At 29.2% G+C, this 22,468-nt stretch overlaps 2 protein-coding genes across 2 annotated transcripts in view; one reads left to right on the forward strand and one right to left on the reverse strand.

Annotated features, from left to right (window-relative positions):
• Positions 1 to 15,056, forward strand: part of LOC132555997 (ATPase ASNA1 homolog) — a 46,498-nt gene extending 31,442 nt beyond the window's left edge. Inside the window, exon 8 of the mRNA XM_060220386.1 lies at positions 14,919 to 15,056. Coding sequence (XP_060076369.1) covers positions 14,919 to 15,056 — 138 coding nt within the window. The remainder of the gene's footprint in view (positions 1 to 14,918) is intronic.
• A 951-nt stretch (positions 15,057 to 16,007) lies between these two features.
• On the reverse strand, positions 16,008 to 16,970 carry LOC132555998 (uncharacterized). Its single transcript, XM_060220387.1, has one exon. The coding sequence runs from the start codon at positions 16,968 to 16,970 to the stop codon at positions 16,008 to 16,010; it is 963 nt and encodes a 320-aa protein (XP_060076370.1).
• Between the last annotated feature and the right edge of the window lie 5,498 nt (positions 16,971 to 22,468).

A 22,468-nucleotide genomic window follows, 5' to 3' on the forward strand; every position in this document is an offset into this window, starting at 1 on the left:
CTACAACATCAGATTGTAAATATATATACTACAACATCAGATTGTAAATATATACTACAACATCAGATTGTAAATATATACTACAACATCAGATTGTAATATATATACAACAAGATCAGATTGTAAATATATACTACAACATCAGATTGTAAATATATACTACAACATCAGATTGTAAATATATACTACAACACAGATTGTAAATATATACTACAACATCAGATTGTAAATATATACTACAACATCAGATTGTAAATATATACTACAACATCAGATTGTAAATATATACTACAACATCAGATTGTAAATATATACTACAACATCAGATTGTAAATATATACTACAACATCAGATTGTAAATATATATATAGATTGTAAATATATAACATAGATTGTAAATATTGTAAATATAAATATACTACAACATCAGATTGTAAATATATACTACAACATCAGATTGTAAATATATACTACAACATCAGATTGTAAATATATACTACAACATCAGATTGTAAATATATACTACAACATCAGATTGTAAATATATACTACAACATCAGATTGTAAATATATACTACAACATCAGATTGTAAATATATACTACAACATCAGATTGTAAATATATACTACAACATCAGATTGTAAATATATACTACAACATCAGATTGTAAATATATACTACAACATCAGATTGTAAATATATACTACAACATCAGATTGTAAATATATACTACAACATCAGATTGTAAATATATACTACAACATCAGATTGTAAATATATACTACAACATCAGATTGTAAATATATACTACAACACAGATTGTAAATATATACTACAACATCAGATTGTAAATATATACTACAACATCAGATTGTAAATATATACTACAACATCAGATTGTCAATATATACTACAACATCAGATTGTAAATATATACTACAACATCAGATTGTAAATATATACTACAACATCAGATTGTAAATATATACTACAACATCAGATTGTAGATATATACTACAACATCAGATTGTAAATATATACTACAACATCAGATTGTAAATATATACTACAACATCAGATTGTAAATATATACTACAACATCAGATTGTACATATATACTACAACACTAGATTGTAAATATATACTACAACACTAGATTTTAAATATATACTACAACACTAGATTGTACATATATACTACAACATCAGATTGTAAATATATACTACAACATCAGATTGTTAATATATACTACAACATCAGATTGTAAATATATACCTCAACACTAGATTGTAAATATATACTACAACATCAGATTGTGAATATATACTGCAACATCAGATTGTAAATATATACTACAACACTAGATTGTACATATATACTACAACATCAGATTGTAAATATATACTACAACATCAGATTGTAAATATATACCTCAACACTAGATTGTAAATATATACTACAACATCAGATTGTAAATACATGCAACATCAGATTGTAAATATATACTACAACATCAGATTGTAATATATACTACAACATCAGATTGTAAATATATACTACAACATCAGATTGTTAATATATACTACAACATCAGATTGTAAATATATACCTCAACACTAGATTGTAAATATATACTACAACATCAGAATTTAAATATATACTACAACATCAGATTGTAAATATATACTACAACATCAGATTGTAAATATATACTACAACATCAGATTGTAAATATATACTACAACATCAGATTGTACATATATACTACAACATCAGATTGTAAATATATACTACCACACTAGATTGTCAATATATACTACAACACTAGATTGTACAGATATACTTCAACACTAGATTGTAAGTATATACTGTAGATTGTACATATATACTACAACATCAGATTGTAAATATATACTACAACATCAGATTGTTAATATATACTACAACACTAGATTCTAAATATATACTACAACGTCAGATTGTAAATATATACTACAACACTAGATTGTAAATATATACTACAACACCAGATTGTAAATATATACTACAACATCAGATTGTAAATATATACTACAACATCAGATTGTAAATACATGCAACATCAGATTGTAAATATATACTACAACATCAGATTGTAAATATATACAACATCAGATTGTAAATATATACTACAACATCATATTGTAAATATATACTACAACATCAGATTGTAAATATATACTACAACACTAGATTGTAAATATATACTACAACACTAGATAGTACAGATATACTACAACACTAGATTGTAAATATATACTACAACACCAGATTGTAAATATATACTACAACATCAGATTGTAAATATATACTACAACACCAGATTGTAAATATATACTACAACATCAGATTGTAAATATATACTACAACACTAGATTGTAAATATATACTACAACATCAGATTGTAAATATATACTACAACATCAGATTGTAAATATATACTACAACATCAGATTGTAAATATATACTACAACATCAGATTGTAAATATATACTACAACATCAGATTGTAAATATATACTACAACATCAGATTGTAAATATATACTACAACATCAGATTGTAAATATATACTACAACATCAGGTTGTACATATATACTACAACATCAGATTGTAAATATATACTACAACACTAGATTGTAAATATATACTACAACACTAGATTGTACATATATACTACAACATTAGATTGTAGATATATACTACTACACTAGATTGTAAATATATACTACAACATCAGATTGTAAAATATATACTACAACATCAGATTGCAAATATATACTACAACATCAGATTGTAGATATATACTACAACATCAGATTGTCAATATATACTACATCAGATTGTAAATATATACTACAAAATCAGATTGTAAATATATACTACAACATCAGATCGTAAATATATACTACAACATCAGATTGTAAATATATACTACAACATCAGATTGTAAATATATACTACAACACTAGATTGTAAATATATACTACAACACTAGATTGTAAATATATACTACAACATCAGATCGTAAATATATACTACAACACCAGATTGTAAATATATACTACAACATCAGATTGTAAATATATACTACATCAGAGTGTAAATATATACTACAACTCTAGATTGTAAATATATACTACAACATCAGATTGTAAATATATACTACAACATCAGATAGTAAATACATATACAACAACATCAGATTGTAAATATTTACTACAACACTAGATTGTACATATATACTACAACACCAGATTGTAAATATATACTACAACACTAGATTGTAAATATATACTACAACACTAGATTGTACATATATACTACAACATCAGATTGTAAATATATACTACAACATCAGATTGTAAATATATACTACAACATCAGATTGTAAATATATACTACAACAACAGATTGTAAATATATACTACAACATCAGATTGTAAATATATACTACAACATCAGATCGTAAATATATACTACAACATCAGATTGTAAATATATACTACAACACCAGATTGTAAATATATACTACAATATCAGATTGTAAATATATACTACAACACCAGATTGTAAATATATACTAGATTGTAAATATATACTACAACACTAGATTGTAAATATATACTACAACATCAGATTTTAAATATATACTACAACATCAGATTGTAAATATATACGACCACATCAGATTGTAAATATATACTACAACACTAGATTGTAAATATATACTACAACATCAGATTGTAAATATATACTACAACATCAGATTGTAAATATATACTACAACATCAGATTGTAGATATATACTACAACATCAGATTGTTAATATATACTACAACATCAGATTGGCAATATATACTACAACATAGATTGTAAATATATACTACAACATCAGATTGTAAATATATACTACAACACAGATTGTAGATATATACTACAACATCAGATTGTAAATACATGCAACATCAGATTGTAAATATATACTACAACATCAGATTGTAAATATATACAACATCAGATTGTAAATATATACTACAACACTAGATTGTAAATATATACTACAACATCAGATTGTAATATATATAGATTGTAAATATATACTACAACACTAGATTGTATATATATACTACAACATCAGATTGTAAATATATACTACAACATCAGATTGTAAATATATAGTACAACACTAGATTGTACATATATACTACATCAGATTGTAAATATATACTACAACACTAGATTGTACATATATACTACAACATCAGATTGTAAATATATACTGCAACATCAGATTGTAAATGTATACTACAACACTAGATTGTACATATATAGTACAACATCAGATTGTAAATATATACTACAACATCAGATTGTATATATATACTACAACATCAGATTGTAAATATATACTACAACATCAGATTGTAAATATATACTACAACATCAGATTGTAAATATATACTACAACATCAGATTGTAAATATATACTACAACATAGATTGTAAATATATACAACACAGATTGTAAATATATACTACAACATCAGATTGTAAATATATACTACAACATCAGATTGTAAATATATACTACAACATCAGATTGTAAATATATACTACAACATCAGATTGTAAATATATACTACAACATCAGATTGTAAATATATACTACAACATCAGATTGTAAATATATACTACAACATCAGATTGTAAATATATACTACAACATCAGATTGTAAATATATACTACAACATCAGATTGTAAATATATACTAGACCATCAGATTGTAAATATATACTACAACACCAGATTGTAAATATATACTACAACACTAGATTGTAAATATATACTACAACACCAGATTGTAAATATATACTACAACACTAGATTGTAAATATATACTACAACATCAGATTGTAAATATATACTACAACATCAGATTGTAGATATATACTACAACATCAGATTGTACATATATACTACAACATCAGATTGTAAATATATACTACAACACTAGATTGTAAATATATACTACAACACTAGATTGTAAATATATACTACAACACTAGATTGTAAATATATACTACAACATCAGATTGTAAATATATACTACAACATCACATTGTAAATATATACTACAACATCAGATTGTAGTTACATACTATAACATCAGATTGTAAATATGTACTACAACATCAGATTGTTGATATATACTACAACATCAGATTGTAAATATATACATCAGATTGTAGATATATACTACAACATCAGATTGTAGATATATACTACAACATCAGATTGTAAATATATACTACAACATCAGATTGTAAATATATACTGCAACACTAGATTGTAAATATATACTACAACACTAGATTGTCAATATATACTACAACATTAGATTGTAGATATATACTACAACACTAGATTGTAAATATATACTGCAACACTAGATTGTAAATATATACTACAACATCAGATTGTAAATATATACTACAACATCAGATTGTAAATATATACTACAACATCAGATTGTAAATATATACTGCAACACTAGATTGTAAATATATACTACAACACTAGATTGTAAATATATACTACAACATCAGATTGTAAATATATACTACAACATCAGATTGTACATATATACTACAACATCAGATTGTAAATATATACTGCCAGATCAGATTGTAAATATATACTACAACATCAGATTGTAAATATATACTACAACATCAGATTGTAAATATATACTACAACACTAGATTGTAAATATATACTACAACACCAGATTGTAAATATATACTACAACATCAGATTGTACATATATACTACAACATCAGATTGTAAATATATACTACAACACTCAGATTGTAAATATATACTACAACACTAGATTGTACATATATACTACAACATCAGATTGTAGATATATACTACAACATCAGATTGTAAATACATGCAACATCAGATTGTAAATATACACTACAACATCAGATTGTAAATATATACTACAACATCAGATTGTAAATATATACTACAACATCAGATTGTAAATATATACTACAACATCAGATTGTAAATATATACTACAACATCAGATTGTAAATATATACTACAACATCAGATTGTAAATATATATATAGATTGTAAATATATACTACAACATCAGATTGTAAATATATACTACAACATCAGATTGTAAATATATACTACAACATCAGATTGTAAATATATACTACAACATCAGATAAATATGTAAATATATACTACAACATCAGATTGTAAATATATACTACAACATCAGATTGTAAATATATACTACAACATCAGATTGTAAATATATACTACAACATCAGATTATACATATATACTAAAACATCAGATAATCAATATATACTACAACATCAGATTGTTAATATATACTACAACACTAGATTGTAAATATATACTACAACATCAGATTGTAAATATATACTACAACATCAGATTGTTAATATATACTACAACATCAGATTGTAAATATATACTACAACATAGATTGTAAATATATACTACAACATCAGATTGTAAATATATACTACAACATCAGATTGTAAATATATACTACAACACTAGATTGTAAATATATACTACAACATCAGATTGTAAATATATACTACAACACTAGATTGTAAATATATACTACAACATCAGATTGTAAATATATACTACAACATCAGCTTGCAAATATATACTACAACACCAGATTGTACATATATACAACATCAGATTGTAAATATATATTACAACATCAGATTGTAAATATATACTACAACACTAGATTGTGCATATATACTACAACATCAGATTGTAAATATATACTACAACATCAGATTGTAAATATATACTACAACATCAGATTGTAATATATATACTACAACATCAGATTGTAAATATATACTACAACATCAGATTGTAAATATATACTACAACATCAGATTGTAAATATATACTACAACATCAGATTGTTAATATATACTACAACATCAGATTGTAAATATATACCTCAACACTAGATTGTAAATATATACTACAACATCAGATTGTAAATATATACTACAACATCAGATTGTAATATATACTACAACACTAGATTGTAAATATATACTACAACACTAGATTGTAAATATATACTACAACACTAGATTGTACATATATACTACAACATCAGATTGTAAATATATACTACAACATCAGATTGTAAATATATACTACAACATCAGATTGTCAATATGTACTACAACATCAGATTGTAAATATATACTACAACACCAGATTATAAATATATACTACAACACTAGATTGTAAATATATTCTACAAAACCAGATTGTAAATATATACTACAACATCAGATTGTACATATATACTACAACATCAGATTGTAAATATATACTACAACATCAGATTGTAAATATATACTACAACATCAGATTGTAAATATATACTACAACATCAGATTGTAAATATATACTACAACATCAGATTGTAAATATATACTACAACATCAGATTGTAAATATATACTACAACATCAGATTGTAAATATATACTACAACATCAGATTGTAAATATATACTACAACATATTGTATATATACTACAACATCAGATTGTAAATATATACTACAACATCAGATTGTAAATATATACTACAACATCAGATTGTAAATATATACTACAACATAGATTGTAAATATATATACTACAACACTAGATTGTAAATATATACTACAACACCAGATTGTAAATATATACTACAACATCAGATTGTAAATATACACTACAACATCAGATTGTAAATATATACTACAACATCAGATTGTATATATATACTACAACATCAGATTGTAAATATATACTACAACATCAGATTGTACATATATACTACAACATCAGATTATCAATATATACTACAACACTAGATTGTAAATATATACTACAACACTAGATTGTACAGATATACTACAACACTAGATTGTAGATATATACTACAGCACCAGATTGTACATATATACTACAACACTAGATTGTAAATATATGCTACAACATCAGATTGTAGATATATACTACAACATCAGATTGTACATATATACTACAACATCAGATTGTAAATATATACTACAATATCAGATTGTATATATATACTTCAACACTAGATTGTAGATATATACTACAACATCAGATTGTAAATATATACTACAACATGAGATTGTAAATATATACTACAACATCAGATTGTAAATATATATACTACAACATCAGATTGTAATATATACTACAACATCAGATTGTAAATATATACTACAACATCAGATTGTAAATATATACTACAACACTAGATTGTAATATATATACTACAACATAGATTGTAAATATATACTACAACATCAGATTGTAAATATATACTACTACACTAGATTGTAAATATATACTACAACACTAGATTGTAAATATATATACAGATTGTAAATATATACTACAACATAGATTGTAAATATATACTACAACATCAGATTGTAAATATATACTACAACATCAGATTGTAAATATATATACAACACAGATTGTAAATATATACTACAACATCAGATTGTAAATATATACTACAACATCAGATTGTAAATATATACTACAACATAGATTGTAAATATATACTACAACATCAGATTGTAAATATATACTACAACATCAGATTGTAAATATATACTACAACATCAGATTGTAAATATATACTACAACACAGATTGTAAATGTACAACATATATACTACAACATCAGATTGTAAATATATACTACAACATATGTAAATATATACTACAACATCAGATTGTAAATATATACTACAACATCAGATGTAAATATGTACAACATATATAAATATATACAACAACAGATTGTAAATATATACTACAACACTAGATTGTAAATATATACTACAACATCAGATTGTAAATATATACCTACAACACTAGATTGTAAATATATACTACAACAACATATTGTAAATATATACTACAACATCAGATTGTAAATATATACTACAACATCAGATTGTAAATATATACTACAACATCAGATTGTAAATATATACTACAACAAGATTGTAAATATATACTACAACATAGATTGTAAATATATACTACAACATCAGATTGTAAATATATACTACAACATCAGATTGTAAATATATACTACAACATCAGATTGTAAATATATACTACAACACTAGATTGTAAATATATTTACAATCTGATGTTGGTAGTATATATTGTAAATATATACTACAACATCAGATTGTAAATATATACTACAACATAGATTGTAAATATATACTACAACATCAGATTGTAAATATATACTACAACACTAGATTGTAAATATATACTACAACATCAGATTGTATATATATATACTACAACATAGATTGTATATATATATATATATATAACAACATCAGATTGTAAATATATACTACAACACTAGATTGTAAATATATACTATGACACTAGATTGTAAATATATACTACAACACTAGATTGTAAATATATACTACAACACCAGATTGTAAATATATACTACAACATCAGATTATACTTGTAGTAATAGGCTAGCTTATACATAGAAAACTGTAGTAATAGGCTAACTATATACATAGAAAACTGTAGTAATAGGCTAACTTATATACATAGAAAACTGTAGTAATAGGCTAACTATATACATAGAAAACTGTAGTAATAGGCTAACTTATACATAGAAAACTGTAGTAATAGGCTAACTTATACATAGAAAACTGTAGTAATAGGCTAACTATATACATAGAAAACTGTAGCAATAGGCTAACTTATATATAGAAAAATGTAGTAATAGGCTAACTTATACATAGAAAACTGTAGTAATAGGCTAACTATATACATAGAAAACTGTAGTAATAGGCTAACTATATACATAGAAAACTGTAGTAATAGGCTAACTTATACATAGAAAACTGTAGTAATAGGCTAACTATATACATAGAAAACTGTAGTAATAGGCTAACTTATACATAGAAAACTGTAGTAATAGGCTAACTATATACATAAAAACTGTAGTAATAGGCTAACTTATACATAGAAAACTGTAGTAATAGGCTAACTATATACATAGAAAACTGTAGTAATAGGCTAACTATATACATAGAAAACTGTAGTAATAGGCTAACTTATACATAGAAAACTGTAGTAATAGGCTAACTATATACATAGAAAACTGTAGTAATAGGCTAACTATATACATAGAAACCTGTAGTAATAGGCTAACTATATACATAGAAAACTGTAGTAATAGGCTAACTTATACATAGAAAACTGTAGTAATAGGCTAACTATATACATAGAAAACTGTAGTAATAGGCTAACTTATACATAGAAAACTGTAGTAATAGGCTAACTTATACATAGAAAACTGTAGTAATAGGCTAACTATATACATAGAAAACTGTAGTAATAGGCTAACTATATACATAGAAAACTGTAGTAATAGGCTAACTATATACATAGAAAACTGTAGTAATCGGCTAACTTATACATAGAAAACTGTAGTAATAGGCTAACTTATACATAGAAAACTGTAGTAATAGGCTAACTTATACACAAAAAACTGTAGTAATAGGCTAACTTATACATAGACAACTGTAGTAATAGGCTAACTATATACATAGAAAACTGTAGTAATAGGCTAACTATATACATAGAAAACTGTAGTAATAGGCTAACTTATACATAGAAAACTGTAGTAATAGGCTAACTTATACATAGAAAACTGTAGTAATAGGTAGAAAACTGTAGTAATAGGCTAACTATATACATAGAAAAGTGTAGTAGTAGGCTAACTTATACATAGAAAACTGTAGTAATAGGCTAACTATATACATAGAAAACTGTAGTAATAGGCTAACTATATACATAGAAAACTGTAGTAATCGGCTAACTTATACATAGAAAACTGTAGTAATAGGCTAACTTATACATAGAAAACTGTAGTAATAGGCTAACTATATACATAGAAAACTGTAGTAATAGGCTAACTTATACATAGAAAACTGTAGTAATAGGCTAACTATATACATAGAAAACTGTAGTAAAAGGCTAACTTATACACAAAAAACTGTAGTAATAGGCTAACTTATACATAGAAAACTGTAGTAATAGGCTAACTATATACATAGAAAACTGTAGTAATAGGCTAACTTATACATAGACAACTGTAGTAATAGGCTAACTTATACATAGAAAACTGTAGTAATAGGCTAACTATATACATAGAAAACTGTAGTAATAGGCTAACTAATACATAGAAAACTGTAGTAATAGGCTAACTTATACATAGAAAACTGTAGTAATAGGCTAACTATATACATAGAAAACTGTAGTAATAGGCTAACTTATACATAGAAAACTGTAGTAATAGGCTAACTTATACATAGAAAACTGTAGTAATCGGCTAACTTATACATAAAAACTGTAGTAATAGGCTAACTTATACATAGAAAACTGTAGTAATAGGCTAACTATATACATAAAAATTGTAGTAATAGGCTAACTTATACATAGAAAACTGTAGTAATAGGCTAACTATATACATAGAAAACTGTAGTAATAGGCTAACTTATACATAGAAAACTGTAGTAATAGGCTAACTTATACATAGAAAACTGTAGTAATAGGCTAACTATATACATAGAAAACTGTAGTAATAGGCTAACTATATACATAGAAAAGTGTAGTAGTAGGCTAACTTATACATAGAAAACAATAATTTATAAACAACAACAAACGATGGATATACGATTAGAAAATTGTAATGAACACATCCAATATAAAAACCATACTAATAAGATCATAACAAAACATGAAAACATATAAAAAATTTGCATTCAGGGCTGTCTCCGCTGCTTTATGTGATAACCGGATGTATGAATGAAGATGAGTATGATTCCTACATGCAGGCGAGTCCTAGTCCGAAATAGGAAAAGGTGGTCCTGGTTGTAGGAATGAGAAGTATAAATGAAAATTTTGAACACTGGTTGATCGAAAATGAAGGTTTAAACTATTAAATAAAACATGACAAATTTGAAAATGAGTAAAATCAGCTTGTTACCAGGCGAAGGAGTCCTGTACAACGAAGACTGCTAAAATAGTACACAGTCTAGGTAACATCGCCAGGCGAGGTCCTGAGTTCTACTGAAGAACCAGGCGAAAATGGTCCTGTACGGATGCACTATAACTGTACTATATGAAACTATGTAAGTAGAAAATGAATTGAAAAACCTGCGACTTGGGGCTAACGGACCCATCACATACAGCAACCAAAACCTCCAATAAGTACCATGGTAGTGTGGACGGGGATGGTGGTGGCCAACAAAAAAATGAAGTCAGCACAACAGATTTACAACATGTCCGCTCGTTATCTTGAAGTGATACTAAATATGGTAATACTCATTAGTATGCATACAATGTAAACAAACAGAAACGAGGTTAAAGGTCAGAACTGACTATATATATAGAGCTAGCTAGTAAACACATGTATATGACATACCTCTAGGCATAGATAACTAATTAAGGTAGCATAATGGTAGAAATCAGTAGTTTACAAACCAAGTTTAATCATTAAATTATTAAACAATAATTTATAAACAACAACAAACGATGGATATACGATTAGAAAATTGTTATGAACACATCCAATATAAAAACCATACTAATAAGATCATAACAAAACATATATATATACATAACATTGGACAACATGAAAACATATAAAAAATTTGCATTCAGGGCTGTCTCCGCTGCTTTATGTGATAACCGGATGTATGAATGAAGATGAGTATGATTCCTACATGCAGGCGAGTCCTAGTCCGAAATAGGTGTAGTAGGCGGGCTCAGGAGATGAGAGTTTGCCACACAAATGACTTCGCGTTGTGTATTTTTAAAGTGTACAAATGTACAAGGCCAAAATTGAGTTACTAAACAGTGGCCAACAGTCAACTCCCAGGCACACCTTCCGGTTCTTTTCTCCTGATTAGTCGAAGTGTTAGGAAAGACCCACAACAACGCCAAGATTGAAGTTCCACTATTTAATTGTCAAGAGAATATCAGCGAATAGTGCAGGAGCAATAACAAAGTATAAACAAAAACAATCTAACATAAGTAAAAATCAGTCAACCAAGGTGTAAAAAGCCAGCAGAAAATCTAACAAAAATGTAAATTAGCGACAAAAAAATAAACTAAGCAGCAAAACAACAAAACCTGACAACGTGAAATAAACTGGGGTCCAGTGCGCCCCCCACAGATACTGCTGCTTTTAGAACAAAACTGGCTACATTAAATAGCCTAAACCTATCTACTGAACTCCAAACTTTTAAAGTACACTGGTCTGCCTACGAGACGGGCTAAAAACCAACCCCCTCCCGTAGAAACCTACATAATAGCTACTAACTATAAGCTAATGGTCAGAATTTGACACTACACCAATGGAGAGCAAATAAACCCTTTCACTCTGATTTCAGAGCGGTCTACATAATTCAACTGTATACTAGTCTAATACCACGTGAATTCCAGCCCTCACTCCGGTTTCGGAGCGTGCCCCGCAGCTTACTGACTAAGGTGACAGCCTTACGACATTACTATAAACAGTGAAGGTATTCCTCTGTTTTCAGAGTGTCAACTGTCTAAGAAGGCTTAATTACATTTAACTATCACTTCGGTTTCGAAACGTAAAGGCCTAAGTCTAATTCCCCAGTGCTCTGGTTTCAAAACATCAGTAATACTGCGGCAAACCCACTGAACTCACCTAACTCCGGCCAGAAAAGGTCCCGGTACTGCACGTGTATCGCCGTTTTATACCCTTTGACCCTAGTGGAAAAACATCCGGTGGATGTAGAAACTAATAACAGACTCTCAGCGACTGGCTCCGCCGCTGAAGCCCTGACCAATCACATTACGTGATACTAATGACTACGGCCCATCTCACAAGATGGCCGACATAACAACCCGAAGCAGACAGAAGTCAATCCAGACATAATGTCCCTCCGTAATCCCTAGGCTGAACCCCCCAGAGTACTACTAACATCGCGACTAAGGGTACGTACACCTAGTAAGAGCCAAAAACCCCACTACCGGGTCACTCAACCGAACGCTACACAGCCTTTACTCAACAAGACTCACACGGCAGAAACCGACCTTTCCACATAGGAAAAGGTGGTCCTGGTTGTAGGAATGAGAAGTATAAATGAAAATTTTGAACACTGGTTGATCGAGAATGACGATTTAAACTATTAAATAAAATATGACAAATTTGAAAATGAGTAAAATCAGCTTGTTGCCAGGCGAAGGAGTCCTGTACAACGAAGACTGCTAAAATAGTACACAGTCTAGGTAACATCGCCGGGCGAGGTCCTGAGTTCTACTGAAGAACCAGGCGAAAATGGTCCTGTACGGATGCGCTATAACTGTACTATACGAAACTATGTAAGTAGAAAATGAATTGAAAACCCCGCGACTTAGGGCTAATGGACCAAATTGATATGCGCAGCATGAGACAGCCCCAAAAGTCGATAATAGGTGTAGGTGATAGTTCAAGATATGAATATGATATGGTAATTATGACAAGATGAAGTATATTGATAAATACCAAAATTGAAACGAATGAGTGTGGCAATGAACGTCGGTGTACATATAAATCTTATATACATACATGTATAATATATAATGAAACAAACTTGGAAACGACCATATATTGATCATGATAAAAGCTAATAGTGATATATAAGTATATGGCAGATCATGAACAAATCTGTTACAGACATTGATGTATAACACGAGATTGGATGTACAAGTACAGTACATGATATACAAACTGGAGTCTGATAAGAAACAGAACGCACTGGAATTTAGTGAGAGTCTGTGCAGTCGTTGGTCAATGAGCAAAAAGCAGCTTTGATGGTGCTTTTTGAAGTACGAATGTACCTCAGATAACAATCAGAAGACCAACGTCCAAGCGTTTTAATCAAGTGGTCCTCTACATGTGTGTTGGCTGCAGAGGTGGCGGCACCAATGCGGAAGGAATGTCCGCTGTATACACTGTCATCTAGGCCAAGTCTATGAATAAGGCTTTTAAGATAGGAGATAAATATTGAGCGAGTCAGAGGTTCGCCTGTAGGAATAATGAACAAGGGGTCACATGGTGCAGGCACAGGACTAGACGCAAGTCTTAGTAATAAGTACTTGTTTACGGCAGTGTAAGGGCATATGGCTTTACCTGTACTGTACAAAGTAATGGAGATGCCTTTCCGGAAAGGGTCACACTTGGAAGCTTTCATTGTTAGAACAACAGTGTGTTGTACATGATCTAAGCTTACGTCACTATAACACAGGTTGACCCTTGGACCAAATGAGCCAGAGATACAGATTTCTCCACATCTGAGGAAACCGAAAAAGGCAAGAGTACACACAGCTTCTTACAAGACGTCCAGGAAAGGAGAAAAAACTCCTTTGCGTAGAAGCAAACACATCCTTTCTAAAATGCTGTTCGTGATAGGCAACCGCGGTTTAAGCGTGATACCTTGACGTTTTTTAATGCCGGTTAGGATAGTGTTGAGTCGCAAGAAAGGTTGACAATTTTCGGAAACCAGAGGATTCGAATGACCACGACGTAGGTAGGTAAAGCGTAAACCGCACATGTACAAGTTGATTGTAGAGGCTTTAATACCTAAGGTTTTAAAACAGTACGCTGCAAATGACGTCAGAAAATCTTCTGATACTGGCGGTAAGGCGGAAGTCCAGTTAATACCACTTTGGAGCAGAAAAGTTTTGTATGCGTCAAAACCGGTTAGGTAAGTACTCTGTGTATTGGCACTAACAGCAGAATCCCAGAGCTCTTCGATTGTAGATCTCAATCCCACATCACATGGTGAAGGTCTGGACAGGGACATGGTTGGCTTGCCGCCGTGGGCGCTGCTCTCCGGAAATCCTGGAACTTAAAACGGGATAAAGCGTCAGCAATGGTGTTTTTTACACCTGGCACATGTCTAGCATTCACAGTGAAATTGTACGTAGCAGCACACCATGTCAGACGTCTCATCAGAGACATAATATTAGGAGACTTTGACCTCCCTTTGTTGATAATGTCCACTGTCCCCTTATTGTCGCAGTGAAAGAGGATACGTTTTGTCGACCATGACTTGCCCCAGATTAAAGCTGCTACCACAATGGGGTAAAGTTCGAGGAAGGACATCGAGGGAGCCGAGACACCAGTAGCAGTAACCAACTCCCTAGGCCATAAGGAAGCGAACCATTGGGATTGGAAGTATCCACCAAACCCTATAGTGGAAGCTGCATCAGTAAATAGTTCAAAGTTTGGGTTACTAGTGAAATGTCTATCATAGAAAAAGGAAACTCCGTTCCAATCCTGGAGTAGAATTATCCACATTCGAATGTCTTTCTTACATTCGCGTGAAAGCCTTCCGTGATGATGTGGCTCTTTAATAGCAGTCATAAGTGTGAGAAGATAAGATACGAATGTACGACCAGCTAAGATAACTCGCATCGCGAAATTAAGATGTCCGAGGAGTTGTTGAAGTTCACGTTTAGTACACGATGACTTAAGAAGCATAGCACGGAGAAAATGTAAGATACGGGTAACTTTATCCGGTGGCAAGCGAGCCTGCATTTCCTCAGAATCCAAGGTGATTCCTAGGTATTCTATGGTTGTGGATGACCCAATAGTTTTATGGACAGATAAAGGAATCTTCAAGCGTCTGAAAACCATACAGAGAAGGGCCATGGTCCTTTCCCCCATGGCATGCGGTTGATCAATTACAAGAAAGTCATCTAGTAAATGGAATATGTGAGTCATGTCGTAATTGTTCTTGGCAATCCAACTCACTGCGGTGGATAACTGATCAAAGATAATAGGGCTGGAACGACATCCGAAAGCCAAACGATGATAAAAATAATACATATTGTCCCACCGGAAACCAAACAAATGCCACTGGGATGGGTGTATGGGAATTTGTTTAAAAGCATCGGATATATCTGTTTTGCACATGATAGCCCCTTTGCCCAGGTGCTGAATGGTATGAATGGCATCGTCAAGTCTAACGTATTGTAGAGAACATTCATCTTTATTTATCAAGTCATTAATACTGTGGGTGTCGTTAACAGTAGTATTGTGTGGGGCTGAAAGATCTAAAATAAGACGTTTCTTTTTAGAGGATTTGTGTTCAGCTACTCCCAAAGGACTACTACGATCAATTTTGAAAGGTGGAGCATGGAAAGGACCGATAACGAAACCCTTATCCACTTCTTTAGTAAGTAACTCGCCGACAACATCGGGGTTGTCCCTAGCCGATCGATTGTTTCTGCATTCGAAAGATGATAAGGGCAGCGGAGAAACCTTCGTGTCAAAACCGTTACGCAAACCATCGCAGAGGTAGTAAACCTAACTATATACATAGAAAACTGTAGTAATAGGCTAACTTATACATAGAAAACTGTAGTAATAGGCTAACTATATACATAGAAAACTGTAGTAATAGGCTAACTATATACATAGAAAACTGTAGTAATAGGCTAACTATATACATAGAAAGAAAACTGTAGTAATAGGCTAACTATATACATAGAAAACTGTAGTAATAGGCTAACTTATACATAGAAAACTGTAGTAATAGGCTAACTTATACATAGAAAACTGTAGTAATAGGCTAAATAATAGAAAACTGTAGTAAGAAAACTGTAGTAATAGGCTAACTATATACATAGAAAACTGTAGTAATAGGCTAACTTATACATAGAAAACTGTAGTAATAGGCTAACTTATACATAGAAAACTGTAGTAATAGGCTAACTTATACATAGAAAACTGTAGTAATAGGCTAACTATATACATAGAAAACTGTAGTAATAGGCTAACTTATACATAGAAAACTGTAGTAATAGGCTAACTATATACATAGAAAACTGTAGTAATAGGCTAACTTATACATAGAAAACTGTAGTAATAGGCTAACTATATACATAGAAAACTGTAGTAATAGGCTAACTTATACATAGAAAACTGTAGTAATAGGCTAACTATATACATAGAAAACTGTAGTAATAGGCTAACTGTAGTAATAGGCTAACTTATACATAGAAAACTGTAGTAATAGGCTAACTTATACATAGAAAACTGTAGTAATAGGCTAACTATATACATAGAAAACTGTAGTAATAGGCTAGAAAACTGTAGTATACTAATAGAAAACTGTAGTAATAGGCTAACTATATACATAGAAAACTGTAGTAATAGGCTAACTATATACATAGAAAACTGTAGTAATAGGCTAACTTATACATAGAAAACTGTAGTAATAGGCTAACTTATACATAGAAAACTGTAGTAATAGGCTAACTTATACATAGAAAACTGTAGTAATAGGCTATCTATATATAAATAGAAATAGGCTGTATAATAGAAAACTGTAGTAATAGGCTAACTTATACATAGAAAACTGTAGTAATAGGCTAACTTATACATAGAAAACTGTAGTAATAGGCTAACTTATACATAGAAAACTGTAGTAATAGGCTAACTATATACATAGAAAACTGTAGTAATAGGCTAACTTATACATAGAAAACTGTAGTAATAGGCTAACTTATACATAGAAAACTGTAGTAATAGGCTAACTATATACATAGAAAACTGTAGTAATAGGCTAACTATATACATTATACATAGAAAACTGTAGTAATAGGCTAACTATAACTATATACATAGAAAACTGTAGTAATAGGCTAACTATATACATAGAAAACTGTAGTAATAGGCTAACTTATACATAGAAAACTGTAGTAATAGGCTAACTATATACATAGAAAACTGTAGTAATAGGCTAACTATATACATAGAAAACTGTAGTAATAGGCTAACTTATACATAGAAAACTGTAGTAATAGGCTAACTTATACATAGAAAACTGTAGTAATAGGCTAACTATATACATAGAAAACTGTAGTAATAGGCTAACTTATACATAGAAAACTGTAGTAATAGGCTAACTTATACATAGAAAATTGTAGTAATAGGCTAACTATATACATAGAAAACTGTAGTAATAGGCTAACTTATACATAGAAAGCTGTAGTAATAGGCTAACTATATACATAGAAAACTGTAGTAATAGGCTAACTATATAGAAAATAGAGAAAACTGTAGTAATAGGCTAACTATATACATAGAAAACTGTAGTAATAGGCTAACTTATACATAGAAAACTGTAGTAATAGGCTAACTATATACATAGAAAACTGTAGTAATAGGCTAACTATATACATAGAAAACTAGTAATAGCTAAATAGGCTAACTTATACATAGAAAACTGTAGTAATAGGCTAACTTATACATAGAAAACTGTAGTAATAGGCTAACTATATACATAGAAAACTGTAGTAATAGGCTAACTTATACATAGAAAATTGTAGTAATAGGCTAACTATATACATAGAAAACTGTAGTAATAGGCTAACTTATACATAGAAAACTGTAGTAATAGGCTAACTTATACATAGAAAACTGTAGTAATAGGCTAACTATATACATAGAAAACTGTAGTAATAGGCTAACTTATACATAGAAAACTGTAGTAGGCTAACTATAATAGTAGTAATAGGCTAACTTATACATAACTGTAGTAATAGGCTAACTATATACATAGAAAACTGTAGTAATAGGCTAACTTATACATAGAAAACTGTAGTAATAGGCTAACTAGATACATAGAAAACTGTAGTAATAGGCTAACTATATACATAGAAAACTGTAGTAATAGGCTAACTATATACATAGAAAACTGTAGTAATAGGCTAACTTATACATAGAAAACTGTAGTAATAGGCTAACTATATACATAGAAAACTGTAGTAATAGGCTAACTTATACATAGAAAACTGTAGTAATAGGCTAACTTATAATAGGCTAACTATATACATAGAAAACTGTAGTAATAGGCTAACTATATAAATAGAAAACTGTAGTAATAGGCTAACTTATACATAGAAAACTGTAGTAATAGGCTAACTATATACATAGAAAACTGTAGTAATAGGCTAACTATATACATAGAAAACTGTAGTAATAGGCTAACTATATACATAGAAAACTGTAGTAATAGGCTAACTATATACATAGAAAACTGTAGTAATAGGCTAACTTATACATAGAAAACTGTAGTAATAGGCTAACTTATACATAGAAAACTGTAGTAATAGGCTAACTTATACATAGAAAACTGAAAACTGCAGTAAAAGGCTAACTTATACATAGAAAACTGCAGTAATAGGCTAACTATATACATAAAAACTGTAGTAATAGGCTAACTTATACATAGAAAACTGTAGTAATAGGCTATCTATATACATAAAAACTGTAGTAATAGGCTAACTTATACATAGAAAACTGTAGTAATAGGCTAACTTATACATAGAAAACTGTAGTAATAGGAAAAAGTAATAGGCTAACTTATACATAGAAAACTGTATAATAGGCATAGAAAACTGTAGTAATAGGCTAACTATATACATAGAAAACTGTAGTAATAGGCTAAATACTATATACAGAAAACTGTAGTAATAGGCTAACTTATACATAGAAAACTGTAGTAATAGGCCAACTATATACATAGAAAACTGTAGTAATAGGCTAACTATATACATAGAAAACTGTGGTAATAGGCGAACTTATACATAGAAAACTGTAGTAATAGGCTAACTATATACATAGAAAACTGTAGTAATAGGATAACTTATACATAGAAAACTGTAGTAATAGGCTAACTATATACATAGAAAACTGTAGTAATAGGCTAACTTATACATAGAAAACTGTAGTAATAGGCTAACTATATACATAGAAAACTGTAGTAATCGGCTAACTTATACATAGAAAACTGTAGTAATAGGCTAACTTATACATAGAAAACTGTAGTAATAGGCTAACTTATACATAGAAAACTGTAGTAATAGGCTAACTTATACATAGAAAACTGTAGTAATAGGCTAACTATATACATAGAAAACTGTAGTAATAGGCTAACTATATACATAGAAAACTGTAGTAATAGGCTAAATTATACATAGAAAACTGTAGTAATAGGCTAACTTATAAATAGAAAAATGTAGTAATAGGATAACTTATACATAGAAAATAGGCTAACTTATACATAGAAAACTGTAGTAATAGGCTAACTATATACATAGAAAACTGTAGTAATAGGCTAACTATATACATAGAAAACTGTAGTAATAGGCTAACTTATACATAGAAAACTGTAGTAATAGGCTAACTATATACATAGAAAACTGTAGTAATAGGCTAACTATATACATAGAAAACTGTAGTAATAGGCTAACTTATACATAGAAAACTGTAGTAATAGGCTAACTTATACATAGAAAACTGTAGTAATAGGCTAACTTATACATAGAAAACTGTAGTAATAGGCTAACTTATACATAGAAAACTGTAGTAATAGGCTAACTTATACATAGAAAATTGTAGTAATAGGAAAACTATAGGCTAACTTATACATAGAAAACTGTAGTAATAGTAGTAATAGGCTAACTATATACATAGAAAACTGTGGTAATAGGCGAACTTATACATAGAAAACTGTAGTTATAGGCTAACTATATACATAGAAAACTGTAGTAATAGGCTAACTATATACATAGAAAACTGTAGTAATCGGCTAACTTATACATAGAAAACTGTAGTAATAGGCTAACTATATACATAGAAAACTGTAGTAATAGGCTAACTATATACATAGAAAACTGTAGTAATAGGCTATATATAGAAAACTGTAGTAATAGGCTAACTATATACATAGAAAACCTATGTTTATACCAGTTGATATATATACACGCATATATGTTTATACTAGTTGATATATATACACACATATACATATATGTTTATACTAGTTTATATGTATACAAACATATGCATATATGTTTATATTAGTTTATATAAACACACATATACATATATGTTTATTTATACTAGTGGATATATACACACACATATATATATATATGTATATACTAATTTATATATATACACACATATACATATATGTTTATACTAGTTTATAAATACACACACATATATGTTTATACTAGTTTAGATATATACACACATATGTTTATACTAGTTTATATATATAAACACATATACATATATGTTTATACTAGTTGATATATATACATACACATATGTATATACTAGTTGATATATAAACACACATATACATATATGTTTATACTAGTTTATATAAATAAACACATATACACACATATATTTATACTAGT

The sequence above is a fragment of the Ylistrum balloti genome, unplaced genomic scaffold, assembly GCF_031769215.1.
Source record: "Ylistrum balloti isolate Yb309-2 unplaced genomic scaffold, AGI_CSIRO_Ybal_v1 Utg370538, whole genome shotgun sequence".
NCBI classification, from domain to species: Eukaryota; Metazoa; Mollusca; class Bivalvia; order Pectinida; family Pectinidae; genus Ylistrum; species Ylistrum balloti.

Excerpts from the sequence above, each read along its gene's own strand:
- LOC132555998 (XM_060220387.1), bottom strand. The coding sequence starts at position 16,970 with ATGACTCACATATTCCATTTACTAGATGACTTTCTTGTAATTGATCAA.